At 46.2% G+C, this 13,656-nt stretch overlaps 1 protein-coding gene across 2 annotated transcripts in view; it reads right to left on the reverse strand.

Annotated features, from left to right (window-relative positions):
* SRGAP3 (SLIT-ROBO Rho GTPase activating protein 3) overlaps positions 1 to 13,656 on the reverse strand; it is a 229,785-nt gene that overhangs the window by 24,404 nt on the left and 191,725 nt on the right. For both annotated transcript variants that reach the window (XM_063114225.1, XM_063114223.1), the window contains exons 15-18: positions 6,776 to 6,910; positions 3,831 to 3,936; positions 3,397 to 3,624; positions 378 to 457 (exon numbers count right to left, since the gene is read on the reverse strand). In XM_063114225.1, coding sequence (XP_062970295.1) covers positions 378 to 457; positions 3,397 to 3,624; positions 3,831 to 3,936; positions 6,776 to 6,910 — 549 coding nt within the window. The remainder of the gene's footprint in view (positions 1 to 377; positions 458 to 3,396; positions 3,625 to 3,830; positions 3,937 to 6,775; positions 6,911 to 13,656) is intronic.

Genomic DNA, 13,656 nt, shown 5'->3' on the forward strand with positions numbered 1-13,656 from the left:
GAGTAGGTTCTCATGGGGCAAGGACAGAGGGACAGAGGCCTCTTCCTACTTAGGAAACTCTTGTCACTTGAGACATGCACCCGGGCCAAGCAGGACACATAAAGTGATGAAGTGGGCCTGGTGTGGAATGTGATGAACACAGCACATGCCCATGAGGACCTGCCCTGCACCAAGCCTGGGCTGGGACTCGGGGTGCAGCAATGAAGATTTTTTTCTGAGGTTTTTCTGGGTCCCCACCTATTCTGAAGGATGGGTGTGCTGACTTGGGAAGCTGGAGAGGACTGTGTGGGCCAGCCCTGTGGTCGGGCTGGCATGAGTCAGCAGGACAGGCCCCCATGCGAGTTCCTTGGCCCCTGATGGATTCCCCCCTCACTCACCTTCATCGCTGGTATGAGGCTCCGTGCCATTATCATGGTCAACTTCATCAATGGTGCCTGGCTCGCTGTGTGGGCTGTCACTGCAAGGAAACACAGGAAAGGGCTCTGTGGGGGCTGTCTACCCTCACACTGCCCTTAGCTTCCCATAGGCACCAGCGCACCTGCCTGTGAGCCCTCACCCAGAGTGGGCAAGGCCCACCCATCCCATCCTATCCTTTCCATCTGACCACCCGTGCATCTTCCCAATCAGAAAACCGATCCCAGCCCCCTCGCTGGGAAGTTTCCTGAATACCTCCCCCAGCTCCCACCTAGCCGTGGAATCTGCTGGGCTCCTGTCTTGGTGAAGGCTATTGATGCTTACATGTTCTGTGAGATCCAGAGGGCAGTGGCAAAACCCCAGCATTTATCACTGGAAGGACCACGGGCCAGAACAGAAAGGACCCTTTGAAGGGCTGAGTCATTTCATCCAGCCTGACTCCTTTGTCTTACAACTGAAGTGACACATCCCATGAGGTGAAGTGAAGCCAACAGGACTGCCTCCTGATTCTGTGTGCAAAAGCCCAGATCAGTCAAGGCAGTGACAGCAGGCTCCCAGCCATGGTGAATATGGTGGAGTGATCTGGGTCCATCAGTTTAACCATTAATGTACTGCTGTCATCTCACCAGCTGCTGCCCCCTTGCTAGATTATAAGCTTCCTGAGGCCAGGGCTCATTAACATAGTCAGTCATTTTTTTACTGAGCCAGAGAGTGAGTCTTAACACATGCCAGGCACTGTGGTGGGTCGGAGGGATGCAGTGACAGGTATGATAGACTGTTCCCTGGCCTCATGTTACTTACATCCTAGGCAGAGGGACAAGAAAAAAGCCCAAATAAACAGGCTAGTAAATAAAATAGTTGCAAGCTGAAATAGTGTTATGCAGGAAAGAAGTGGGAAGAGACAAGAATAGCAGAGGGGACCTACTTAGAGTGGTCAGGGAAGCCTTCTCAGAGGAGGTGACATTACAACGCCATTTAAAAGGAAATAGGCTTTATTATGAAAAATTCTCCATTGCCACCTGGATAATGCATGGTGGTTTCCAAGACTTTTCATAACCTGACTCTATCTGACCCAGGGAGCCTTGTCCCTCACCGTTTCCTTGTCACATACTACACTCCAGCCACACTGAACCACCTTTCATTTTATTAAATGCTCCAAGCCTAAAACATTCTTCACCCACTCCTTACCAGGCTGCTCCAGTTCATCCTGAAGTCTCAGCTCAGTCTTTCCTTCCTCCAGGAAGCTTTTCCTGACTTCCCTAGATTGGCTTAGGGGCCACTTCTAGAACGGTCTGTTCTCTACCCCATTAGAGCTCCTGGCCCCTGGGGCTGCCCTTGCTCAGGTTACATCCCTGCCCCCAGCTCAGGACCCAGCCCAGAGCAGCTGCTCAGTAACCATTTATTGAGTGAATGAATGTTGTCCACTGTGCGGAGACCCTCAGCCAAATCTCCCTTTTGGGTTTTGAAAATGCCAAAATTACCGTGTAATTAATAGTTTTCCAGTTTCATGGGGGGGGGGGAATGGGATTAAGAAAAGTGTGGTTGTTGTATACTGTACTTTGATAAGTACACTAGATCTGTGAGTCCCTTCCCAGAATGCCAATTATATATTGAAGCAAGAAAAAAGAACTAGTCATGGTTGCAAAAGCTGTGTGAAAAGCTTTTATTATGCTTTTCAGAAATTATGTCCAGAAATTATGCTTGCTGGCTGTTTAACATTTCTGTTATGGAACAGGAACAGACCTGCTCCCCAGTGCCTCAACTGAGACTGGAGAGCTGTGATTAGACATCACCATGGCCCAGTACTTCTATGCAGGGAGGTGTGTGTGTGTGTGTGTGTGTGTGTGCGCGTGTGCGTGTGTGTGTGTCGCGCGCGTGCAGGCACACATGTGGTGGGGGAACAATGCCCACAGAACTAAGGCACTTCAAGAGTCCAGGAATGCTTTGACAATCAAAAAACAAACCCCCTGCAGGCACCTGGCTGAGAGCAATGCAGACAATACCTAAAAATATTTTGTGTTGTCCTAGATCGGGAATAAAGAAATAGTAGGAATGCTTTGACTGGTCTCTGTCACTCGGTGTTCTGAATGTCCTGTCTTCATCACATGTTTAAAAACGTTCCTGTCTTCATACTTTAAGGTCTTAAGCTGAGGAAAGCAGTCAGCCCTGATTTTGAAAAGGTCCTAAAATATTTCTCCTAAGACCTAGCACAGTACCAAGTACACAGAGGTGCCCAACTAGTGATTGTGGACCTGATGTGGAACATTCAAAGAAACTGAGCTCGCTTTGTCTGGAAAAGAGAACTCCCAGGTGGGAGGAGACGGTGGGCAGTGTCGCTCTCAGTTCATGAGGTCGAAGGATCACTCACTCCCCTGCTTCCCAAAATGGGCTGTGACTCACCTGACCGCTTACAGCATTACATCTCCTAACCAATGTGCTTACGTCACCAGACCCAAACCTCAGCAGTGAGACACAATGCCTGGGCTGCTGTTGGAATATTTGGGAAGGGGAAGCTCTTATTTCTATTGAGGATGCTGGGAGAATGGGTTATAAGTCTGGAGTTGCTGGCTGCCTTCTTGCAACCCCCAAGGGAGAGGCTGCCTGAGAATGAAGCCAATCTAGAAGAAAGCAGAGGCAAGGGATGGAGACTGCAGGGCCTCGTCTTCATGGTAATAGCTGAGCCCCTGGATCCAGCTATACCTGAAGATGTTTTCCAGACTTTCAGTTAAGTAAACCAATAAATTCCCATTTGGCTTAAGACAGTTTCAATTGTATTTCTGTCCCTTGTAATAAAAGAAAATCTTGACTGACACGCCCATCTCTCATACAAGGCTGCTGCAAAGCTCGAATGAGAAGATGTAAACGGAAGTACAGCCTATCGCGCAGTAAGGAAACTGAAGGGCTTCTTACTGCTCCTGTTCCGCAACAACAACAACAACGATGATGATAATAATAACAATGTTAAGAGGAGTGGCATCTTACCAATACTCTTCCCCTCCAGCCATGCATTTTTCATACACGGGTCCCTCTAGCTCCCGGGGGCTGGGGAAGATGGCTTCATGATGGATGATGATGGTTTTGATGACTTCATTGACGTGTGCCTGGCAGGACACAGGGTCCTGCCCATCAGGGATGTGCATGAGGGTGGGCCCAAAGCAGATGGCCAGGTTGTAGGGGTCCATCATGTTCTCGTCGCTATACTGGGAGAGGCTAGGAGAGAGGAGGTACCCACAGGTCATGTGGGAAAGGCAAACCCTCCCCCTGTGGTTTCTTTCTTTCAGAGGGGGGTTCTACTCTAATCCAGGAGGGCTCCGTGTTCTGCTTTAAAAACAGTAGCACCTGTAAAAGCCTCAGGAAACCCCCTCCCAAGGGGGCCAGGGTGGAGCCAAAGAGGGGCCCCTTGGCCAGGCACTCACTGGTTGAGGAAAGCGAAGAGGTATCTCATGACCACGATGACCACACGGGGGAGGGTGATGAGGATTTGTTGGATCTGGTGCACCCTCTCAGCTGGGTTCTCCAGTTCTGTAACATAAAGGGGCTTTTCTGAGTGTGTTTCATCCTCAGAGAGCAAAGCAGCAGATGTTTGCTGGTCCCACCTCCTATGTCAGCCCACAGGGAGTGGGGGGAGCCAGCTCTTCTCTCAATTCTGGGAAACCATGTGTGATCCTGACCTGGCCAATCACAGCGTCGCATCCCCGCCCACAGGGAGGGGTTGGGGGCATGGCCCAATCAGAACCAATCCAAGTTGATCCTCTAGACTTTGGGCTAGAGAAACCCTCAGGGAGGTGCCCTCGTGAGCATAGGTAGAAGGACATGTGGAGCAGCTCCAAGCTACCAGGAGGAAGATCCTGCATGAGAGTGAAGCTGGCACAAAGACAGAGAGGGGGACAGATTCCTGCTGATGCTGAGTGACGGTCTGGGTCCAGCTTGACCTAAACTTTTCAGGTACATGAACGAATACATTCCCTTTTATGGGTTAAGCCAGTTTAAGTTGACTTTCTGTCACCTGCAACCAGCGTGTCCTGACAAACACAGGCAGGGATCATGTTTTATTAAACTCTGTACAAAAACCAGCTGCAGCACAGGCCTGGCACACAGTAGTTGCCCAGGAAATGAATGTTAATAACCACCTCTTGAGCTACAGATTGGCCAAAGCACCTGGCAGGTGATTGGGATCTCATCTCTGACCCCTGTTCTGAGGTCAACCCTAAAGAGACAGACATTGGTATTTTTATCAGTCTTGGCCAGGGGTGGGGCAGCAAACAGGGCTTGGGAGGAGAGAGAGGTGCTTTGTGGAGTGGGAAAGCTGGCACTGAGAAGAGTGATCTGCCACTGCTCTGATGCTGATCCGCAAGGCCAGTGTGCAAAACCATGTTGGTTTCTTTTTTAGGTAACATGTTTTTCTCACATAGTCGGTCTCTCCAGCCTCCACATGTGTGGATTGCACAACACACCTACTCCTGTGTCTCCTCTGCATCTAAGGTGCAATGTGATGGGACTGCAACCAACCTTCCCCATCTCACCCCTCAGCCACCACTCCTTCCCAAAGCATCTGAAGATCATCTAGAGACATGCTTCTCAAATGATGTGGTATCAATAAATCTGGGGGCACTTGCAAATCTATGAGGCATCCAGGGGCCAGGGTGCTAAGTGTCCTAAATGTGTGAGACACACAACAAGGCACTATTCTACCCTAAATTCTAATAGTGCCCCCACTGAGAAACCCTGTGCCAGGTGGCCTCATCCACCACATCTCCCTCTTGCAAAGGACTTTCCCACCCCTGGGCCTTTGCACACCCTGGTGATCCCTTTAGCTTACCTGCAAGGCCTGGCCCTGGGAAGCCTTACCCAAGCTGCCCCACATAGTCAAAGGCTCTTACACTCAAATTAATTCCATCACCTCTCACTACAGACCCCTCCACATGCTCAGCTTCATTCATCAGTTCCCCAATACCACCTCTACTATTATTAACAGTATTTTTCTTAAATGCATTTATATAAAAAGGAAACTTTACATCACTGTAAAGTGAGAAACGAGGATCAGCTGCCGTAACTAGGAGGTGACATAAAAATAGATACAATGAAAGCACAACAATGCTGCTAAATTATAGGTAGACAGTGATGTCTACAAAAATTTCCATGACCAAGGCCTGCCTCTCTCTGTTTAGAAGGGAGATTAACCTGTGAGCTCTTTCCTTGATATAATCAAAGGATTCGGAAGGGAACTGAGAATCACAGGGTTCTCACGATGTGATTCAAGTCATGCCATGCCATGACCTTGTGCAAAAGGTCAACATCCTCGTCCGCTCAGGGTCCTGCACAGGAACTAAATTACTAAGGGTTCTGGAAACATTGGCTGAGCAAGTGACACAGGGTTCAGACAGGGTCGGGCCTTTGTGGCTTAGAACTTCTGAGATATGATGAAGAGCTTTAAGAGGATCTGGAAAGATGAGCAGGAAGCAGTATGAAGGGCAGACAGGCAATAGAGGGCATTTTACCCAAAGAAAACAAGAGGGCTCAAGCCTGCCTCTCCTCTTGTCGCCTTCTGGAACACTTGACTGGCTGCAAATCTCTCTCAGAGCATTGTGAGAAGCACCCCTGGTGAAATGAAACTGGGTGTGGGGAAACTTTATGTAAATCAAATAAGATTTAAAAGTTTATTCTAAACACTAAAATTCTAATATTCTAAAATTAAAAGTTTATTTTAAAAAATAAAAAGGTTGCCTTGGATTTGGGCATCTTACAGTCAAGGTACCTTGACATCAGCAGGGCTCTCCTGGCTTTATGCACAGGAACATACCAGTCAAGGAGGATTCTCACAGCTAACGGTGTCAATGGAAGCCCCCAGTCACCATTTCCCTCGTTTGTCATGTTGCTGATCTGACCCCCAAACTTTCCATGCCTCCCTATCACCCAAGGGGAAAAGCCCTGGAATCCCTGCAAGGCATTCAAGATCTTTCCTGTCTTACTCCATTTTACCTCTCCAGCCTCTTGCACTGACCAGGACACCCTCTTGCTGGTCGCACTGCCCTGTGTCCCCAGCCGTTCCCAGGATTCCCTGTTTCCACTCTTTCTGCAAGACTCCACTCATATCACTCTCTCTGGGCTCTGATCTGCAACACCAAGTCTCCCTCTGCTTCTTCTCCAAGCTCCTTCTGTACTCAGCGGGTGTACCATGTCCGTCAGCCCTTCCACACAAACCAGCTTGATATTTTTACAACTTGGTTTTACGTTCTATGAGAACGAGGCCATGTTTCTTTCATAACATCCCTCCTCTACGCCCAGCACGGTGACAAGCCTGCAGCGCAGCTTCAATAAAGACATGTCAGGGAACTGATTGTTCCATCTGGGAAATACTTACTAATAGTAGATATCAAATCTTGAAACCTTTCCTTAGGAAAGAGTGGGTTTTCCAGTCCTCGGAAATACAGTTTTAAAACACCAGCGACTGAATTGATGTCTCGCTCGTTTTGATCGTCCACAAGGGGGTCTTCACCTAAGTAGAAACAGGAGACTTCTTCAGCGTGGCAAAGAGGCAGAGAATGTGCAGTTGGCAGAAGAGATGACCAGGACCAGCTTGAACTAGAGGAACAGCAGATGGAACAAGCCTCTCCACATCCAACCGCCCTCCCCCAGCAAGTTTATAGTTCTCCCTGCAACCTCTTATTTGAAAATGTTCAAATCTATAGAAAAGTTGTAAAAATAAAATAATGAACATCCAACACCCTTCACTTACACTCATTTTGTTATATTTACTCTCTATTTATATATACTGTTGTTCAACTATTTGAGAGTATTTTATAGCCAACATGTCGCCGATAAATAATTCAACAAATTTCTCCTAAGAATTAGGATATTCTCCTACATAACCACAACATTATTAAACCGAAGAAAATTAACAATCATTCCAAAATAACATCTCATGTACAGCCCACATTCAAACATCCCCAGTTGTCCCATGATGTCTTTTATAGAATTTTTTCAAAAACTAAGATGTAATCTATATTCACACAATTCACTTGGTGGCTGTTTCTTTAGTCCTTTAAATGTAACATAGACCCAACATTTTAACTTGTTAGTTATTGTTGTTGTTTTTATATACTGTTGGCTGTTTCTGAAGAGTCCAGGCCAGTTGTCTTGTAGAATGCCTCTCATTCTGGATATGTCTGACTGTTTCCTGATGCTTAGATTCAGGTTAAATATTTTTGGCAAGACTACTGCAGGGGCAATGTTGAGCAAACTTTACTGCATCCCATCAGGACGCACATCATCTCAGGCTGTCCTGCTGCTGCTGATGCTAAATTTGATCACTGCATTAAGGTGGTAGCCTCTAGATCTCTACATTGTAAAGGTATTTTTCTTTGTGTAATAAGTAGTCTGCAAAATGACACTCAAAGTGTTATGATTCTTTGAGACTGTGTGCATGTCATTGTGCTCAACATGTTTCACCCAGTGGTTTTAGCATCTGATGAGGATTTTTGCCCAAATTAATTGTTACTCTGGTGATTGCAGAATGGTAAGTTTCTAATTCTGTCATTTCTTCTATATTTATTAGCTGGCATTCTTTTGTAAAAAAAGAGCATTTCCTGTGCCCCACCCCCACCCCTCACCCCCTTATTTGTTGCCTTTTTTTTTTTTTTTTCTTTTTTTGCAGCTGGCTATATGGGGATCAAACCCTGGGCAGTCCTTTCTTGTGTTCTTTTAATGTGACTTTCATTGAGCACTTCCTTGCTCTCTCAACAAAATACTCCCCCGGATCACTCTTTACTTTCCTTGACCCAGATCTGGAATTAAACATTTCTCCAAGGAGCTCTGCTTGCTTTTTGTAGGGAATGGTACTTAGGAGTCAAGATCTAGGTACTAGGTGTGCTCAGGGCTATGGTAGTGTTATTGATACAGCAGTGTTAAGAGCTTCTGAGCCCTTTCAGTGGATAGAGCTAGAAAAAATATATATATACATATATATTTTTTTCTTGAGTTCATATTGATGTTTCCTATTCACATTTAAGATACAATGTTTTCTTTACCTTCATTTATTTTATATTTGTATATCTTTTTTCTTACAGTGAAAAGCCTGGTTCTGAATAACATTAATAATTAATATATTTATCTGCCTCATCCTATAATATAGTTTCAAAGTTATAACAGTAATACCACCACTAACAATAAACCTGCTACGTAAAATTTTAAATTTCTTTGCAGGGCTTTTGTTTTCATTTTTGTTTTGTTTTTTGGTCCTCGGAATGTATCCCACTAAAGATAGATGGTCAGAAGACAGAAAGTAGATTGGTGGCAGCCTAAGGGCTGGGGGCTGGACTTTTGGGGATATAGGGAGTAACTGCAAAGAAATACAATGTTCCTATTTTGGATGGTGCAAAAAAATTGGAATTAGATTATAATGATGACTGCACAACTCTGTAAATATGCTACAAACCACTGAAATGTATACTTTAAAAATGGGTGAACCTTACAGTAGGTAACAATAAAGCTGTTAAAAATACATGATCAGAGTACATGTTCAAAAGTCACTCTCTGTGGTTACCAATTCGTTACACAGATTATTTGTTTCTATTTGTATTCAGTTTTAGGGATTGAATATTTATTTTTTAGAAATGTTTTTATTAAAATTTAACTTTTGAAAATATAAAGCATTTATGGGGTCCAAAACTCAAAACCAGCTAAAAAGATGCACTCTGAGAAGCCCTATTCTGACCCTTCTCCCCTCAACACCTTACATTTAACCATTTTCATTAGTTTCTGCTTTATCCTGCTGTTTCTTTTTGCAAAGAATGAGAAAATACATATAAGTATTTTTTATTTCCCCTTATTTCTTACACAAAACAGTATATGTCCATAGAAACTTGTTTCTTAACAACTGATCCTGGAAATTCCTCCACATCTGTTCATAGAGATCCCTCTCTTGGTGATGCTGGTGGTGTTTTATGGCTGCAAAGTACTCTGTTTCATGGATAGACCATAATTTATTCAACCAATCTCTTATGGATCAACATTTGATTTCTTTCCAACAATTTGCTATCATAAATATTGCCACAGTGGGTATCCTTGTACATGTGTTTTTGGATTCATGGAAGCATATCTCTGTGGTAAGTTCCTAGAAGTAGGCTGCTGGGTCAAAGGGTAAATGCATGTGTAGTTGTTTTTGTTGCTTTTTAAAAAAAATTTTTGGCAGCTGGCCAGTACAAGGATCCAAACCCTTGACCTTGTGCTCAGAACCCTTCCTTCCCCATAAGGAAGTCTTGGGGGTCAAGTCTCTTATGGGAAAGGAAGAGAGAAAACATAAAAAATAATTGTCTGTACTCAAATAGCACTTCTCAAGTGAGAAGAACATTTGCCGCATGTGAACTCCCTTAATCCTCACGACAGCATTGCAAGGCCCAAGGGAGGCGTGGATCTGACACCATCAATTCTCTCCTGTAGGAGAGCTGAGGCCCCAAGGGGTGAAGCAACGTGCCCGCACTAACGCAGTCAAATCTCATAAAGCCTGGGTGATATTATTTCCTATACCTGTGATTTTCAGATTGATCTGTCTGCCTGTCTACGTGCATGCCTGCCTGTGCTTGTATCTATCTATCCATCTGCTTTCCTTCCCTCCTTTCTTGCTCCCTTCCCTCCTTCCTTGCTCCCTTCCCTCCTTCCTTTACAGTAGAATCCCATCTTTTTTTCCTTTTTCAAGCAAAAAGTTCCAGCATGGCGCTGGTAACACCAGGTGATGGGTTCAGATCCCTCTACTGGCCAGCACCAAAAAAAAAAAAAAAAAGAAAGAAAAAAGTTCCTATGAAATCCCTACATACCCTGCATATAGAACAAAGCCGCCTTAGTTGAATTGGGAGAGGCTGTCCTATCCCCACCTCCTCAGTTGCCCTCTCTATCCCTGTAGCTGCTAAGGAATCCAAAACCGCCACTATTTTAAGCTGTTTCCCTATGATTACCACACATCATTCTTGTGGTCTCATGATTCAAAAACACATGGATTTTTTCCTCCACATTGCCTATTTGCTTCCCATCACTGAGCATGACTAACATATGGACTTTATGTACGTCCATGTGCATGCACACACACATCATGAGTCCACCCTTCCTCCCAGGAGGCACTGTGGCCATACATGGAGCCACCCAAACGTTCCTTTCTGTTAGCTCAGGCCTTTGGCTCTCTGCAAGGCTAGTCAGTTCTGGCTCCAGAAATGAATGGAATTCCAGAGCTGAAGGTAAGCCAAATGGTTTGTATGAATGATGGCTTTCTTTAGGAAGAATTAGAGCTAAAATTCCAGGCAAGTCTGAGAGAAAGCTGTGTTCACACTGTGCTGGCTCATGTCCTGGAGGAGGTAGAATTGTTACCAATACCCCTGCCTGAGACTTACTCTTAGCCAGATCACCTGGGCACTGCCAGACACCTTAAGGCAGGGCTGTACCCAGGGCAGGGTCTGAACACACAGTGTGTGGGTAAGCTGGGAGGAGGTCACTCTCACCAGGGCAGTTCTCTGCGGCTACAGGTCCATCCAGCCTCCTCGACATGACAGCCCCTCCCAGCATCTCCTGGTCACATCCCTCTTCCTGAGGCAGGAAAGAGATCTCAGCAGGGTCAGGTCCAGAGTCTAGAATGTGTCAGCCCCTGCATGGCATGACTCCAGCTCCAAATCCAAACCCTGTCTTGACTTGCATGGGTGGAAGGGCTACTGCCTCCCCTTCCAGCCACACCCTCCACATAAGGAGAGACCCTGGTAGCTCTCTTATCCATGCACACAAAGGGGATATAGGGGAGAGGCCTTGGGGATGGAGGCAACAGAGAGGCGGGAAACTGGCCAGGGAAACCAGAGCATGCCACGGCTCTGTGCACACCTCAGCTGCTCATTCCTGCCTTTTCTTCACGTTTTCTCCCTCCTTTTGCCAGAAGACCACAGGAAGATCTCCAGAACTTGACCCGTGAGTTTAAGATCTATTGACAACAACAACAAAAATAACTCCAGCTAAAACCCAGGTTGACTAGCATCAGAAGAAAAAGAAAGTAGGCAGGACGGCCCCGTGGCTCACTCGGGAGAGTGTGGCGCTGGTAGTGCTGAGGCCGCGGGTTCGGATCCTATATAGGGATGGCCGGTGCACTCACTGGTTGAACGTGATGCGGACCACACCGTGCCAAGGGTTGCGATCCCCTTACTGGTCAAAAAAAAAAAAGAAAGTAGGCTTAGGAATAATAAGCCAAGATTGGATTTGCAACATGCTAGGATTTTTCAGAAGCTTAAGGAAAAGAGAATATGCTCCCTTCCACAGCCTTATGCAGGGAGTGGGGAGACATGTGCCCTGGAGAGGAGAAAATGGGGTCGAGGCACAACAACTCCCAAATCTCTTTTAACAAGCGGCAAAGGAGAGGCACTGAAACTTTAAGTGGGGGGATTACAGGACTTAAATTTTAAAAAATAAAGAGAAGAAAGTAAAAACACAATGTACTGGTTTAAAGAGGAAATTCAGTCACAAGTTAGACCGTGTGGGATGTGAAGAGTGGGCGAGAAAAATATTGAGCTGTGCCCAGGCTGGGGCCACCTGGTCGCCAGGGGAACATGGAAAGATGTAGCGGGTGAGCCAGGAAGAGGGAAGACATGAGGCTGAGGAGAGGTGAGAGGAAGTGTCCCTGAGGGTCACCTGGGTAAGGAGCCACCCAGGCCTTCTGGGTGGCAAATGTCAAGAAACAAAAAAGAATACATGAGAAATTTGGATACGGCCAGCTCAGAAAAGCCAGGGACAGATTTCTCTAAAAGAGACATACCAGAAACTATTCTTTTAGAAGACACACTTCTTTGTGGACTCAGGTGGAGCAGAAGAGAAAGGCTGGTGAAAGAATGAGGTTCATTTTGGAGCAAGGGGGAGAGGAGGGGGCACATGCATACGGGAGGCAAACAACAAGGAGAAAAGATTTTTTGCAGCTGAGATTTGGGTCAGGCAATCTTTGCCCAGCTGGGCTCTGCCTGTGGCGATCCAAAGCTTGTTAAGAGCAGAGGATTCTTTTAAATTGCACATCACCCCCACAAAGCAGCCAAGCAAGTGACAGGAGGTGCTGACCTCAGAAAATCACATTCAAGAAGAAAAGAAAGCAATGCTCTTGGCTGGGGAAAGGGTGGGGTTGCCTGTCACAACAACGTTGCCTACAGAATACAGAGAAGCAGCCAAGAGCGAATGCTGGCCCAACTGGAGGCACCAGGCAGTGTTTCCCCATGAGGTTCGAGGCAGGGTGACAAGGAATTCTGTATAATGGATGAGCTCAGGAGAATGGCACCAGCAAAGGTTCTAGACCACAGTTCTGTTCATTTACAATGAACACAGGAAAGCAGGGGTGCTGCTATGGTTTGATTGTGTTCCCCAAAGTTCAGGTGTTGGAAACTTCATCCCCAATGCAACAGTGTTGAGAGGCAGGACCTTTAAGAGTTGATTAGGTCACCATGGATTAATGCCATTATTGCGGGAGTGGGTTCCTAATTTTAAAAAAATCGAGTTTGGTCCCCTTCTTCTCTTGCTCTTGCCCTCTCTTGCCCTTATGTCTTCCACCATGGGATGACACAGCATGAAGGTCCTTGCCAGATGCCATCACCAACCAGGCTCTTGGACTTCCCAGCCTCCAGAACCATGAGCCAAGTGAACTTCCGTTCATTATAAATTACCAGTCTGTGGCATTCTGTTATAGCAGCATGAAACAGACTAGGACAGGTGCTAACCAGTTGGGGGAAATGAAGAAACAAAATTGGGCTGTCCAGTGACATCAAGAGAGGCTCAGGGCATCAGGGATGATGATAGGAGATTCCTCTTGCTTTCTGGCCTTTGCATATGCTGTTCCCTTGGCTTGGAATGCCCTTCCCTTACCCCTGCTTGCCTGGCTCTTACTCTTTAAGCCTCAGCACAGGCAGTTCCTCCCAAGGAGCTTTCCCTGGCTTTGCTCTTCCTCCTTCCTCCATCCAAGCCCAGCTGGGGCTTCCGTGCTACCTAGTACTTACTCCATCTTGCACTGATCATACTGTCTATTTACCTACCATACTAGCTCCCCAGCTGGCAGTGACTGTGTTTTGTTCATATTGTATTTCCAGGCCCCAATTCATTAACTCATACAGCTTAGGGCTCAATGCTTGCTGTTGAGCAAATGAATGAATAAATGCCTGGGAAGGAGTTTGGGGCAGGGGGATTCTGGAGCTTTCTGGTTCTAAGTGTCCAAGATCCTGAAGTAGACTCCAGAACTGAAGC

Source organism: Cynocephalus volans, chromosome 11 (assembly GCF_027409185.1).
Source record: "Cynocephalus volans isolate mCynVol1 chromosome 11, mCynVol1.pri, whole genome shotgun sequence".
Classification (NCBI taxonomy): Eukaryota; Metazoa; Chordata; class Mammalia; order Dermoptera; family Cynocephalidae; genus Cynocephalus; species Cynocephalus volans.